General features: G+C 33.3%; 1 protein-coding gene across 1 annotated transcript; it reads right to left on the bottom strand.

Annotated features, from left to right (window-relative positions):
• Window positions 1-8,217: 8,217 nt before the first annotated feature.
• On the bottom strand, window positions 8,218-10,079 carry LOC103330710 (L10-interacting MYB domain-containing protein-like). Its single transcript, XM_089051519.1, has 4 exons — window positions 10,004-10,079; window positions 9,865-9,920; window positions 9,023-9,352; window positions 8,218-8,913 (listed from the first exon to the last, which is right to left on the bottom strand). Exons 3-4 carry the CDS (start codon window positions 9,347-9,349, stop codon window positions 8,365-8,367), a joined length of 876 nt encoding a protein of 291 aa, XP_088907645.1. The 5' UTR covers window positions 9,350-9,352; window positions 9,865-9,920; window positions 10,004-10,079; the 3' UTR covers window positions 8,218-8,364.
• Between the last annotated feature and the right edge of the window lie 3,109 nt (window positions 10,080-13,188).

Raw genomic sequence — 13,188 nt, forward strand, 5'->3', positions numbered from 1 at the left:
TTTTGTCCTCCTTTCGTATAGCTTGCATTACCCTTTTTTGAGTAACGTACAATTTAAGAAACAACCATGACATGGAGTAATTTTCCAGTGTTTTCCAGAGTGACGATGTGGTGTTACAAATATACTCGTATTGTAATCCATGCATTTACTCATTATAACTATACTTTAATCTATGATATAACACTACGTGATGGTGTGATGGTGTGATGGTGTGATGGTGTGAGCATTCAAAACGCTTCTCCATGGCATCAATACATTTTCATAAGTTCTACCTAGAAACGAATCAGGCATTAGTTATAAAAAATAAAAATAAAAATTAAGATGAGATTCAGAAGGCAATTTGGAGTCCGTTGCCAAATTATTATCTGTTGGCTAAGCCGGCTGCAAATTAGGATCTACACTGATGTTGGTGTTATTTTGTGATATGGGCCTTCGCATGTTCAACCTAGTTCTTTGAGGATTTGCTGATGATGGAGATCGCCAAGGAGTAGGATTACATTGCATGTGCATGCCCTGCCTTAATCTTTGTCTATTTTTCCATTATTTCCTTTCATTTCTGTACTCAAAGATAAGTTTTTTTTTTTTTTTTAATGAAAAGATATTGATAAATAAGGGATTACATATCATCTTCAACAAAAACATCAGAGATAGACTTAATGTTTACAGAAAATTTGAACTCACAAGATAAGTACCCGGCCCCTTTTTCTCTCTCTCTTTTGCCCTATCATAGCCCTTTTTTTTTTCATTTTAAATCGTTGGATCCATCTCCTTTTTTATTCAATCAATGGCTGATAAACATTATTCAAGCACTAATACAAAACCAGGTAGCTATTGGCAAGCATTTATAATTTCCCTAATTAACGTGGTTAAATGGGCAGAAGATTATGAACTTAAAACTTAAGCAACACGCTAAGTTTCCAAATACCAAACTCATTTTTCGATTGGACTGATTGGAACCGCCACCACTATCCCTTTCACTATAAATAAGTAGCCAATAACATCTATTATTCGTACACTCACTCAATTCTATTGCCTTTTGCCTTCCTTCTCTTCCAAGTTTAACTCTCTCTTGCCCTACTAGCTTCTAATTAGAAACCCTCGTTCCCTACTAGTTTCTAATTGGAAACCCTCGTTCCCTACTTGCTTCTAGTTAGAAACCCTAGCTTCTAATTGGAAACCTGCCTTCTTCTTCACGCAGTCTAAAGATCATCATCACCATGAGCCCTGCTGCAAGTCTTGTCCAGCAGAAAATCAGGCTGTTCGTCAAAAAATTAGGCAAAGGTTTCCATTCCAAGAAAGCATACAAAAAGCTGGAGCATGCCTCTGAGAGCTCGAAGAATAAGCACAAGGATGGAGATCAAGTTCAAGTTCCAGAAGGTTATGTGGCTGTGTACGTGGGGGAAGAGCTAAGAAAGTATAAAGTTTCTTTGGAGTGTCTCTCTTGTCCAGCTTTCCAAGAACTGATCATCGAGTCGCTGCCGGATGTGTTGGATGTCAAGATTGAAGGGCCTATTATGCTTTCATCATGCCCAACCGAGCGCTTTCATGTGTTGATTAGATTGCATGCATGGGATATTGCATGCATGGAAGTTTAGTTCTTATTGTTTCATGTGGATTGAAGTTTTAACTTCCCGGACATACGTTTGGTTTGAGAATTGTAAATCTCATTATTTTTCAATGGATGGTTGTTTTTCTTCTTTGTTGATACACAACCTTTTGTACACACTTTTTCTTCTTTTTTCAGACACCTCTTTTTTTATTTTAATTTATAGTGCAATTTTAATTTATACATCTTCCTCACTATCTCGTAAAATAACCCGTTTACATAGCAACCCTAACAAATACTTTTTTTGTCTTTTGAACTTTAAACGAAGGCAATTAGGATCTAGACCAGTAACCCTAACAAATACATAGTAAAGGCCATCCATTACAAGGAATCTCATGTTCAACCTAGTTGAGGATTTGTTGACGATGGAGATTGCCAAGGATTATGGTTTACAAAAAAAATTGTAAGCTATTGTTTCTTGACCAAAACAAACTATTATGTTTTTTTTTTTTTCAAAAGAAACGATGATATATTGATCAAATAAGGGATTACATCTGATCTTCAACAAAAAATCAGAGATGACTTCTTGTTTACAAAAAAATGGAACTCATAAGATAAGTCCAGCCCTCTCTCTCTCTCTCTCTCTCTCTCTCTCCCTATTCTAACCTATTTTTCAGTTTAAATCGTTGGATACATCTCTTTTTTTTTCAATCGAAGGCTGATAATGAAAATAATTTAATATTTTATTATATGAGAAAGAAAATAACGTCAATTGAACTCAATAATGAAAATAACATGAGAAACCCGAATTCTAGTTGTTATACTAGTATCAGAAAAAACAAAAAACAAAAGTTTGCATACATGGACTTAGTCAAGTTGGCTAGAACGGATATGCTCCTCATTCGGCACTCGAGTTCGAATCTCTCTTCTTGTAATTTATATTAGATTAAAGTATAATATCACTTTTATAAAATAAAAAAATAAACATAAAAGTAAATTTTGGGTATACAAAATCATGTTTTTATTGATGTTGGGGTTGTCATATGAGCCTTCGCATGTTCAACCAAGGAGTAGGATTACATTGCATGTGCATGGTCTGCTTTAATCTTTTTCTATATTTTCATTCTTTCCTTTCGTTTCTGTACTTAAGATAAGTTTTTTTTTTTTTTTTGAAAAGATATTAATAAATAAGGATTACATCTCATCTTCAAACTCATAAGATAAGTCCGACCCTTTTTTCTCTCTCTTTTTCCCTATCCTAACCCTTTTTTTTATTATCGTGGGATCCATCTCCTTTTTCTTTTCTTTTTTTGAATCAACGGCTGATAAACATTATTCAAGCACTAACATTTCTAATTTCCCTAATTTACCTGGTTAAGTGGGCATAAGATTATAAACTTGAAATTTAAGCAACACGCAAGTTTCCAATACCAATCTCATTTCTCGACTGGACTAATTGGAACCGCCTCCACTCTCACTTTCACTATAAATAAGAGCCAGTAACATCCATTATTCTTACACTCACTTAATTCTATTGCCCTTTGCCTTCCTTCTCTTCCAAGTAATTTGAACTCTCTCTTGCCCTACTAGCTAGCTTCTAATTAGAAACCCTAGTTACCTAATAGCTTCTATTTAGAAACCCTAGTTACCTACTAGCTTCTATTTAGAAACCCTCCTCTCCTTCTTCACGCAGTCTAAGAGATCATCATCACCATGAGCCCTGCTGCAAGTCTTGTCCAGCAGAAAATCAGGCTGTTTGTCAAAAAATTCGGCAAAGGTTTCTATTCCAAGAAAGGATACACAAAGTTGGAGCATGGCTCTGAGAGCTCCAAGAATAAGCATAAGCATGGAGATATTCAAGTAGCTCCAAAAGGTCATGTGTTTTTGTATGTGGGGGAAGAGCGAAAGCGGTATACAGTTTCTTTGAAGTGTCTCTCTTGTCCAGCTTTCGAAGAAGCGATGGTCAAGTCGCAGCCGGATGTGTTCGATGTCAAGATTGAAGGGCCTATTGAGCTTTTATCATGTACGACCGAGGACTTTCATAAGCTGATGTCGAAGATCAAGGAGGGTCATTAGATTGCATGCATGCAGCATGGACTGCTTTGTTGTTTATTATTTGTTCACTCTTTAAGTTCCTTTCATTTCTTGTGATCATATGGATTGAAGTTTTTAACATTCGGGAAGTCCATGAGAATTGTAAATCTTATTATTTTTCAAATCGATGGTTGTTTTGCTTCTTTGTTGATACACAACCTTTTGTACACACTTTTTCTTCTTTTTTCATACACCTCTTTTTTTATTTATTTATTTATTTTGTTCCAGAATGATTTCACTAGATAGGAATTCACTGTATTATTTGTTTCTGCTTGCTTGTACAATCGAGTTGTTTGATGAGCTTTTCTGATGATGAAGATCGACCGCCAAGGATTATAATTAATTTAGATAACAATGTTCAATTCTCTGTTCTTAATTATTATTACTTAATGACAATGTTCAATTCTCTGTTCTGAATTGTTTTTTTCTTGATAGACAACCTTGTGAATTATATTAAAAATAAAAAGTAGCTGACTTTGAATCCAAGTCCAGACATGAGGCTCCTTGAAGGGATAACTAGAGAGTGTGGCTTACCTTGTTGTGTTAGAACGCAGATAGAAGATGAGAGAGAACACAAATAATAGTTACCTTGTAGTGGTAAAATTCACGTTTTTAAAAAAATCAAACATATAATACTTGTATTGAATATGTACGTATGTAATTTTCATGTTTAATACACATATTTTTTTTCAAAAATTTTAATAATACAAACAATTATACACATAATTATCACGTATTATTGAATACAAATAATATATATTAAATATATACATATATATATTATAGTGGTTGAATTTTTAAGTTGTAATTTGCTAAAATTTTGCCAAATAAAACATGTACACGTATACTAAATTAACATCTATAAAGTATAAACTAATAAAACTAGGAGGGTCCTTTTTTAATAATTTTTTTATGCCAACATTTTGACAAATAAAACACATACGTGTTTTATTTGTATAGCCGCGTGGTTATACCAAATTAATATCTATAAAGTATAAACTAATGCCACTAGGAGGGTCCCTTTTTCATATCTTTTTTAATTAAATAGTATAGCCAAGCGGCTATAGTACAGTTTTTTTATATATAAAAAAGTATAGTCGAGTATAGTCACGCTCGCGTGGCCATACTTGGTTGTTGCCCTTTAAAAAAAAAAAAAAATTGTATAGCCGCGCGGCTTTACGTAGCTTTAAAAAAAAAGAGTATCGCCATACGGCTATACCAGGTTTTGATTTTTTTAAAGCAATAGTATAGCCCGGCGGCTATACTCGGTTTTATATATTTTTAGAAGAAATAGTATAGCTTGGATTTTTCAAGAAAGAAATAGTATAGCCGGCCGTGCGGATGTTAAAGAAATAGTATAGCCGCGCGGCTATACTCGGATTTTTGCAAACTTTAAAACAAAAGAAATACTATAGCCACGCTTCTATACACAGTTCTTTTCTACAAATTGACATCTTCATCTATATATTTGACTATAGTTACATGATTAATTGATTTGATAATAGTTACAGGACTAATTGATTCTCAATTACTTATTATTATTATTATTATTATTATTATTATTTTATGTATTTGAAGGTAACCCTAAGAATGAACGATCTAGATCATGAAAACAATTGTGAAATAGGCCCAAACTAGTGGTTTCTTTCGTATGAAATTTTGGTGATCTTATATACCTATGGGTATAAGTTTGAAAATTTTCCTCTAACAAATTTAGTGTGTAGGTTTTAAGTTGTATATCATGACTGTTGATAACATAAATATAAATAAATTATAAATAAAAAAAGATGTACATACTTTTTCTTCTTTTTCGTACACCTCTTTTTTTTTTTTTTTTTCTTTTCAGAATGATATCATTAGATAGGAATTCACTATATTCGCTAACGGACCTACAGAAGCGCAAGGAGGTGCAACTATACCTCCCCTCGCTGGAAAACACTGTAGAGGTGCGCACTTTGCCCCTCTGGTTTGCCCACCAACTGTTTGTGTTTTTGCTTGAGTGAAACTCCTTTCTATTTGATGAGCTGCTGTGCATTTGTTTCGTTTTGGGCCAGGCCCCCCAAAAAAAAAAAAAAAAAAACGTGCACAAGGCCTTACCCAATATAGAATCTGTTAGCATATTATATATAAACCTTATTAATAAAGAGCGGAGAGGAGCAATTCAATTCAATTCAAAACTATAAGCTCCGTTTGTTAAAGCTTCTCTTGCGGCAATCAGATTCAGACCCAGTCCTTTTGCAAGGTCTGGGTTTTTTTTGCTTATGTTGTTGTTCTCTTCTAGTTTTTTTTTGTTCTTTTGTTAATTATAATATGTTTTTTTTTTCCATATTTTTTTTTCCTGATTTGGCTTTTTCTATATTTGTATAATCATTAGCAATAAACTCGAGAGGGAAGAAGAGGTTGTGCAATGCACGGCTTGAGGTGTGATCAATTATAATTTGATTGTTTAATTGATGAAGTAATATGCATTTTGTATTATTATTTTTTTTCCATGAATTATTAATGACGCTAGTATTGTTTAAGGATATTTGGTTCTCTAAATTTTGTTGTTGTTGAGCTTTTATTCTTTTAAAATTGCCTCTTCTCTGAAAAATTCCTAGATCCATCACTGATTATATTATTTGTTTCTGCTTGCTTGTACAACTGAGTTTTTCTGATGATGAAGATCGACAGCCAAGGATTCATACTAAAATTGGCCCTTACAATTTAAAAACTCTAGATAATAATCCGTTCGGTAATGTTTTCGGAGAATGTTTTCGGAGAATATTTTCAGAAAATGAAAACGAGAAAACGAATTTGCATTTTCAAGATTCGAGAATGCGTCTGGTACGCTAACTGGAAAACATTTTCCGAGAACGAAAACAGTGAAAATGTGTCCGGTACAAACATATGAAAATGACAAAAACTGTGAATATGCGTTCGGTAACAGTATTTTAATAATTAGTTTCAACATCATAAATCAAATATTTTGTGTAGCACATATCTTATCAGGCTTATTAATAAGCCATAAACATTCTTTAAAATTGTGCAATGGTCAAATTAATTATCATTATCCAATACCTGCATTAGCTAACCCAAAATGGTCTCATGTCCTCCAAGATATAATCTTAAATCATAGATCAAATCTCTCATAGTCTCACAAATATCTAAAATATATGCAATATAAAATTTAAAATCATGTTGTCATGAGCACTAAATAAAATCCCGCCACAAATCCGCTGCGATCTTGTCTCTAATGTCACCCATTTGTGCAATATTTCCTGCAGACATATCTATATTCGGTGTTGTTGTATTTTCTGAATCAATGATCATGTCTTCAACTTGAAACTCTTCAAACATCCTATCACGACGAGCTTCTTTTCTTATAAAATTATGTAACACACAACATGCAATAGGAATTCGTCGTTGCCTTCTCGGAGGATAATTAGGCATCAATTTCAAAATTGGAAAACGAGCTTTCAAAACACCAAAACACCGCTCAATTACATTACGTAATGAGGAATGCCTATAGTTGAACAACTCCATAGGACCCCTTGGTGCTCGTCGAGGTCCTCTATAATCACGCAAATGATATCTCTCACCTCGGTAGGGTGCCAAGAATCCAGGCACGTTTGAATATCCAGCATCCACAACATAGTAATACCCTGTAATTTTAATTTATTACTTGCATGACACAAATAATGTACATAATAATTAATTGTAATCTTATGTTTATACCTTCATCTGGAAAAGGAAACTCATTTTCTGGCCTCATCACTGCATCTATGAACACCCTAGAGTCATTTGCAGTCCCTTCCCAACCCGTATAAACAAAAGTGAACATCATGTCAAAAGAGCAAGCGCACATGACATTTTGAGTAATAAGGATCTTCCTACCACGATATGAGGTTTGCTTTTGAGCTGGTGCCCAAGCAGCAACATGAGTTCCATCAATTGCACCAATACACTTCTGCGATAAATTCATATATTTAGAAACTAAATTAAATACCATTTAAAATATATAATTATAGTAATAAAATAAATAAAACAATCAATTTCTTACCTCAAAATAAGGATAATACTTTGGGTTAGTCAAAATTTGAGAAGGTGTTTCCCCTCGACTTTGTGGTCTTATAATGCGTGGTGCTAACGCACATAAAGCTCCCAAAACACGCTTAAATTGTCTATGAATAGTGTCTTTAGATCGTTGGAAACGCTCAGCAGCCACTCGCATGCGAATACTATGAGACACTATAAATAAGAAAATTGCCACTGCCTCTTGAGTACTCACATTTCTATCATTCTGTAGCAAATTTAAACTCTCAAGTGTGTAACACAACCTTTGGAATACATGTTTGTCCATACGAAACGAGTCATAAATCCTATCTGGATGCCCATTCAACAACTCTTGAACATATTCATGCCCAGATAAAACAGAGTTATGACATGGAGTTCTATCTACATTTGATTGCCAATATTCATAAATATGCATACAAATTATCATATGATGAGCCATGTCTTCAAGATCTGAATCACTATCAGAGTGATTGTCTTCATTCCTTGTAGACATGTCTAGTACCTTCAAATATGCATATAAATTAAATTCACAAAAATATGAAAATATGCATACAAATTAAATTCACAAAAATCTGTGAATATGCATACAAATTAAAGTCACAAACATCAAACATAATAACAAGAATAATTCATAAATATCCTCTCAACAACAAACATAAGTAGTAATCCTAAAGACTAGCCAACCAAGCTCTCCTCCTTGCTGCTGGCATTGTAACAAAGATTTTCCTCCATTCAATAAGCACTATCTTTTCTAGCATTTTGTTGAATGTATCGTTATCAACGTCTCCCATTGTCTCAACAATGCCTATGCATTCTTCAATCGAATACATCTCCTTAGAGGTGCTAGATGCCTCAAGACTCTTTTCTTTTTCTCGCTGTAATTTTTGACTCATAACTTCACTGCAAACATCCAAATAAGATTCCATTTTATCCCATTTCTTTGGACGACGCTCAGGTGGAGCAGTAGTTGCACACTTTCTTTTTCCTTTACCACTCACAAGCTGAGGGTTGTCACCATCATCATCCAAGTCAACATCGATGTGAACTCCGGTGTTAAGAAAGTTGTTTTCTAACTCACGTTCATCATCGGAGTTAGGAGGAAGTTGACTAGAGGCATAATGCAATTGCCCGGTTGCAGTAGTAGTGTTGAATATCTCCCCTAAAATTTGATAGTGCTCTAAGCCTTGCGTGCGAAATTGCTTCGCTTTTGGCTTACTCTACAAACCATGAAAATTATATTATATCAAATGTCACAACCAATTCTTATGTATCAGAGTCAGTTAAAAATAATAATACAAAGACTTCTATATGATATTATTATAATACCTTCAAGTAACTTGCCCAAACATCCTCTGAGGCAGTCACTGTGTTTGCAACAGGATCCCACCCAAATCCCGTATGCTCAATCAAATCTGAGAAGTCACGATGTACTATTCGCAGCCTATTAAACTTAGATTTAAGTTGTGGAATAGTACATTTTTGTCCACATTGTGCATACAACTCATCACTTATTTCTGCCCAAACTTTCATTTTAAAAGTTGATGTCTGCAAGTCACCCTTCTTCACATGTTCATGCAATATATGTATGAATATTGTCTCATGTCTTGGAGGCCATGACATTTTTTCTTGACCGTCAACATTCTTGGACGCCATATCCTTTTAAAGAAAGAAAATTATGACAACCTTCAATCATGTAATGCACAACTAGAAACTACCGAATAGCCTTCCTAAACTAGTCCAGATTTATTCTCAAATGCACTAAGCACTGTTTCGTCTAAAACCATAAAACATATAAAGCCAACAATCAATCTATCAATTACATCTAACATCAGCTCCTATTTCAAGAGTTTCATCCTATTTCTGTTTGACAGAAACCAGAGTTATAAAAAGAAATTAAAACCAGAAAATAGATCCAACTCCTTTGACTTAACCAAAGGCAGAAAACAGGGAAAACATTCAATCTTAGTCAAGATCGCAGAAAACAGGGAAAAAAAATTCAATCCTAGTTAAGATCAATTACAAAAAACAGGGAAAAAATTCAATCATTGACATAAACAAAATTTAAATTAAAGTTAGCATAAAGAAAACCCCAAATCTAAACACAAATAACATCATAGTCTTCATACCCAAATCTAAACATAAATAGCAGAAAAAGAGTAATTTCGTACCAAAATCTTCCAGAAGACTGAGCAGCAAGATCTTCCAAGTGAGTGTGAAACGAAATCTGAGAAGAAAAATTTCAGTTCAGATACACCATACAAAAATACCCAAATCTAAAACGAAATATTTTATATAAATTTTTCTTACCAAGATCTTCCAAGAGAGTGTGTAGGAAGATTGCAAGAGTGGGAAGCAAGGAATTTCTCTGTTTCTCGTAGATGAAGGGTGTGTTTCTGTTTTAGACTTGGACGAAGGGATGAAGACGAAGAACAGGGGATGACGATGAAGACGAAGATCACGGGATGACGACGAAGACGAAGATGAGGGGACGAAGACGAAGATGAAGACGAAGCGGTGAAGAGACGAAGATGAAGGGACGAAGCGTGCTCGAGGTCCTCTTTGTTTTCTCCGTTTTCCCAAATAGGATTCTGCGTTCTCTAGATTAGAGTTGAGAACGGAGAGAACGTCATTTTGTCGTTTTCAATTTTTACGCTTTAGGCGTGAATTCATTCTCTCAAAACCTTTTCCGTGTTTTTGTCAATAGCCCACCGAACACATTTTTTATCCGTATTTGGGCTCAAAAAACAAAAACGGGCCTCTAAATATCCTACCGAACAGCCCCTAACCCATCAATAATACAATGTTTAAGTAAAATCCAGTTTTAAATTATGATACAATGTATCCATGTATATTGATTTATTTACAAATCATGCCATTAGATATTTATTTAGTTGCTGACCGTTTTTCAATCACCTAATTAAGGCAAATGAATAATACCTCACTGCACATTTATGTTTCAAATATTCCCTCCTAACCTCCTATAGCTAGAATAAATGAATTTTATTTTACCTAATGTCCTCCAATTATATATTAATATTACCTTTTTAACGGGTGTGTATGTATAATATATATTCTAATAGGTACAATACCCATAGAAAAATAGGTAGGTTAATTAGATGATACTATGTAAAAAATAAAAATAAAAATCACAAATAAAAAAAAATATAGCTATAATAAATGAATTTTTTGGGTACCTTTTTTAGTAACAAAATAGGTGAATTATTTATATATAACAAAAATAGGTACAACACAAATACATAGCTTGGATAAATGAATTTTTGTGTACTATGTAAAGAAAATAGGTACATTATTTCCATACAAAAATAGGTACTTATTTACATACAAAAATAGGTATGTGTTACTTTGTTATAGAAAATTTTGTACACTTTTTTTTTTATAAATTAAAACATTTTTAACTACAAATTTTGCACACTTTTTTGCTTACCAATTTACTTATATATATCTTGTATATACAGGTAGATAAATTATTTTCACAATATACCTATAAATCTGTTGGCTTTAATATACCTACAATATACCCATAATAAGTAAATTACAAGTTGTATTATTGCATAATAGGAATTATTAGGTAAATTATATCCAAAATTAGTTTATAAAATTGGGGTATATTATTTGAATAATAAGTAAATTTATTTTATGTATGTATGCTATTGTATTTATAAAATAATAATATAATAGATAATTAATCATGTATACTCATAAATAAATAAATAAATGATTTTTTATTAAATAAAAAATATATTATATATTATAGTCAACCCAATAAGACTGGACTAATATTAAACAAAGGCAAGTGGGATAGGCTAAAATTTTTTGAGAGTAGAAATATAGCTTATAAAATTTGGACTGGGCGACAGCCCACTTGAGCCTATGCATAGTATCGTCCTTGGTTGCATGCATCATAGATCCAAATATCATCAAGAATCACTAAGCATTTATTTCGTTCTTGTGTGATGCCAAGGTTTCGTTATTGTCTTTGTTCCCATTTCTGAAACATCTATATACTCTATAGGAAGGGGATAACATTGTTGATTAAATTGAAGTAAAATATGTTCGAAGACCTTTCTTGCTTGGCATTTTTGAGATACACACACCCAAGCAAAAAGTTCAAACGATGCCTAATTTACGAGTGATGATAAACCTGTTTTGCAAGGGTGGTCTTTCCCGAGGCTCGATAATATAGGGATTAGATTTTCTATGTTCCTTTTGTTTCTGAAAAGAAGTGGCACCTCCACTCTCCCATATTTCCCTTATTATGTTATAACTTTGTATACTCGACCTCAACTTAAAAAGTTTGGCAATAATGTTCTCAATCTCTGACTTGATCTTGTGAAGTCCAGTTCGCTCATTGAAGATGTCAGCAGACCTTTTCAGCAAACTTCTTTCCCTCTTGGAAGCCACTTTCAAGGCAAAAGATTGAAAGAAATTCTCCAAATATCATAAGCAACAGCGCTAATAATTCTAACCCAAAGGTGTACAGTACTACTTCATCATCATCTCATTTTTTGGTATCTGCATCTTTCAGGTAAGCATGCATCAAGAGTAGCTCGATATGTGCATTCTCAATTTGTTCCATGACTCCACCGAACAACTTCACTTCTTGAACTAGAAAGTCTTTGAGCTCTCGAATTACAACTGAAACCACCACCCCAGCCATATTTATGACCTTCACCAAATCAAAAAAAAAAAAAAAAACCAACTTTTTTCTTTTTCTTCTGTTTTACTGCACTACCAGAAAACCTCTATATATGTCGCTGATATACCCATGGCTTATGCTAATGTGAGCTGGAGACCCACCCTTGGCCATAGAGTATTGGTCCTCGACAAAGAGATAAACAAATACATTATGAGCAAGAAAAATTGCAAGAGATAGACAAAGAGTAGCGATTTAGCAAATATCTTTAAAGCTCCCCAACCCCTCCCCAACCCCTCCCCAATTAAACCTAACAGAAAGAAAAAATCAAAAATTATCGAACTAAAAAAAAACCTTAAGTCCCTTCATGCATTCATATCATGCATGAAAAAAAATGTTTTATGTAAAAATATTGACTAAGTATGAAAAATGGTTTTTCAGAATAATCATTTTCTCAAGTTAATTTTTGGCGGCTTTTATTCCTTATACTTCAAATAAGAAAACTTGATTTTATGGGATTTTAGTATGAAGTATATATTGACTTAATGAGCTGTCATTTTTAGCCTAAATCATATTTTGCACTAAAACCGATTTTTCATATTTTGATTTGGTGGGAATTTGATTTTCTAGTATTTTTATTTGAATCCAAATAGGGGGTACTTCCTTATTTACATTGTAAACTTAAGTAAATTGAGTAATATAAAAATAAATGAAAGTAAAAGGACAAAGATATTTGAAGCATAAAAGTAATATAAAAATAAGGTAATCTGTATACTTAGAGTGCACCACAACCAGTTGAGCAAAAGACAATTTGAAGCACCTCCTTGTGCCTTAATGT

The sequence above is a fragment of the Prunus mume genome, linkage group LG5 (assembly GCF_029339155.1).
Source record: "Prunus mume cultivar Tortuosa linkage group LG5, ASM2933915v1, whole genome shotgun sequence".
In the NCBI taxonomy this organism is placed as follows: domain Eukaryota; kingdom Viridiplantae; phylum Streptophyta; class Magnoliopsida; order Rosales; family Rosaceae; genus Prunus; species Prunus mume.

Bases quoted from the DNA above. Each gene is read 5' to 3' on its own strand.
- LOC103330710 (XM_089051519.1), bottom strand. From the start codon at position 9,349: ATGGCGTCCAAGAATGTTGACGGTCAAGAAAAAATGTCATGGCCTCCA. The intron at 8,914-9,022 runs GTATTATAATAA...CATGGTTTGTAG, and splicing joins TTTGGGCAAGTTACTTGAAG to AGTAAGCCAAAAGCGAAGCA.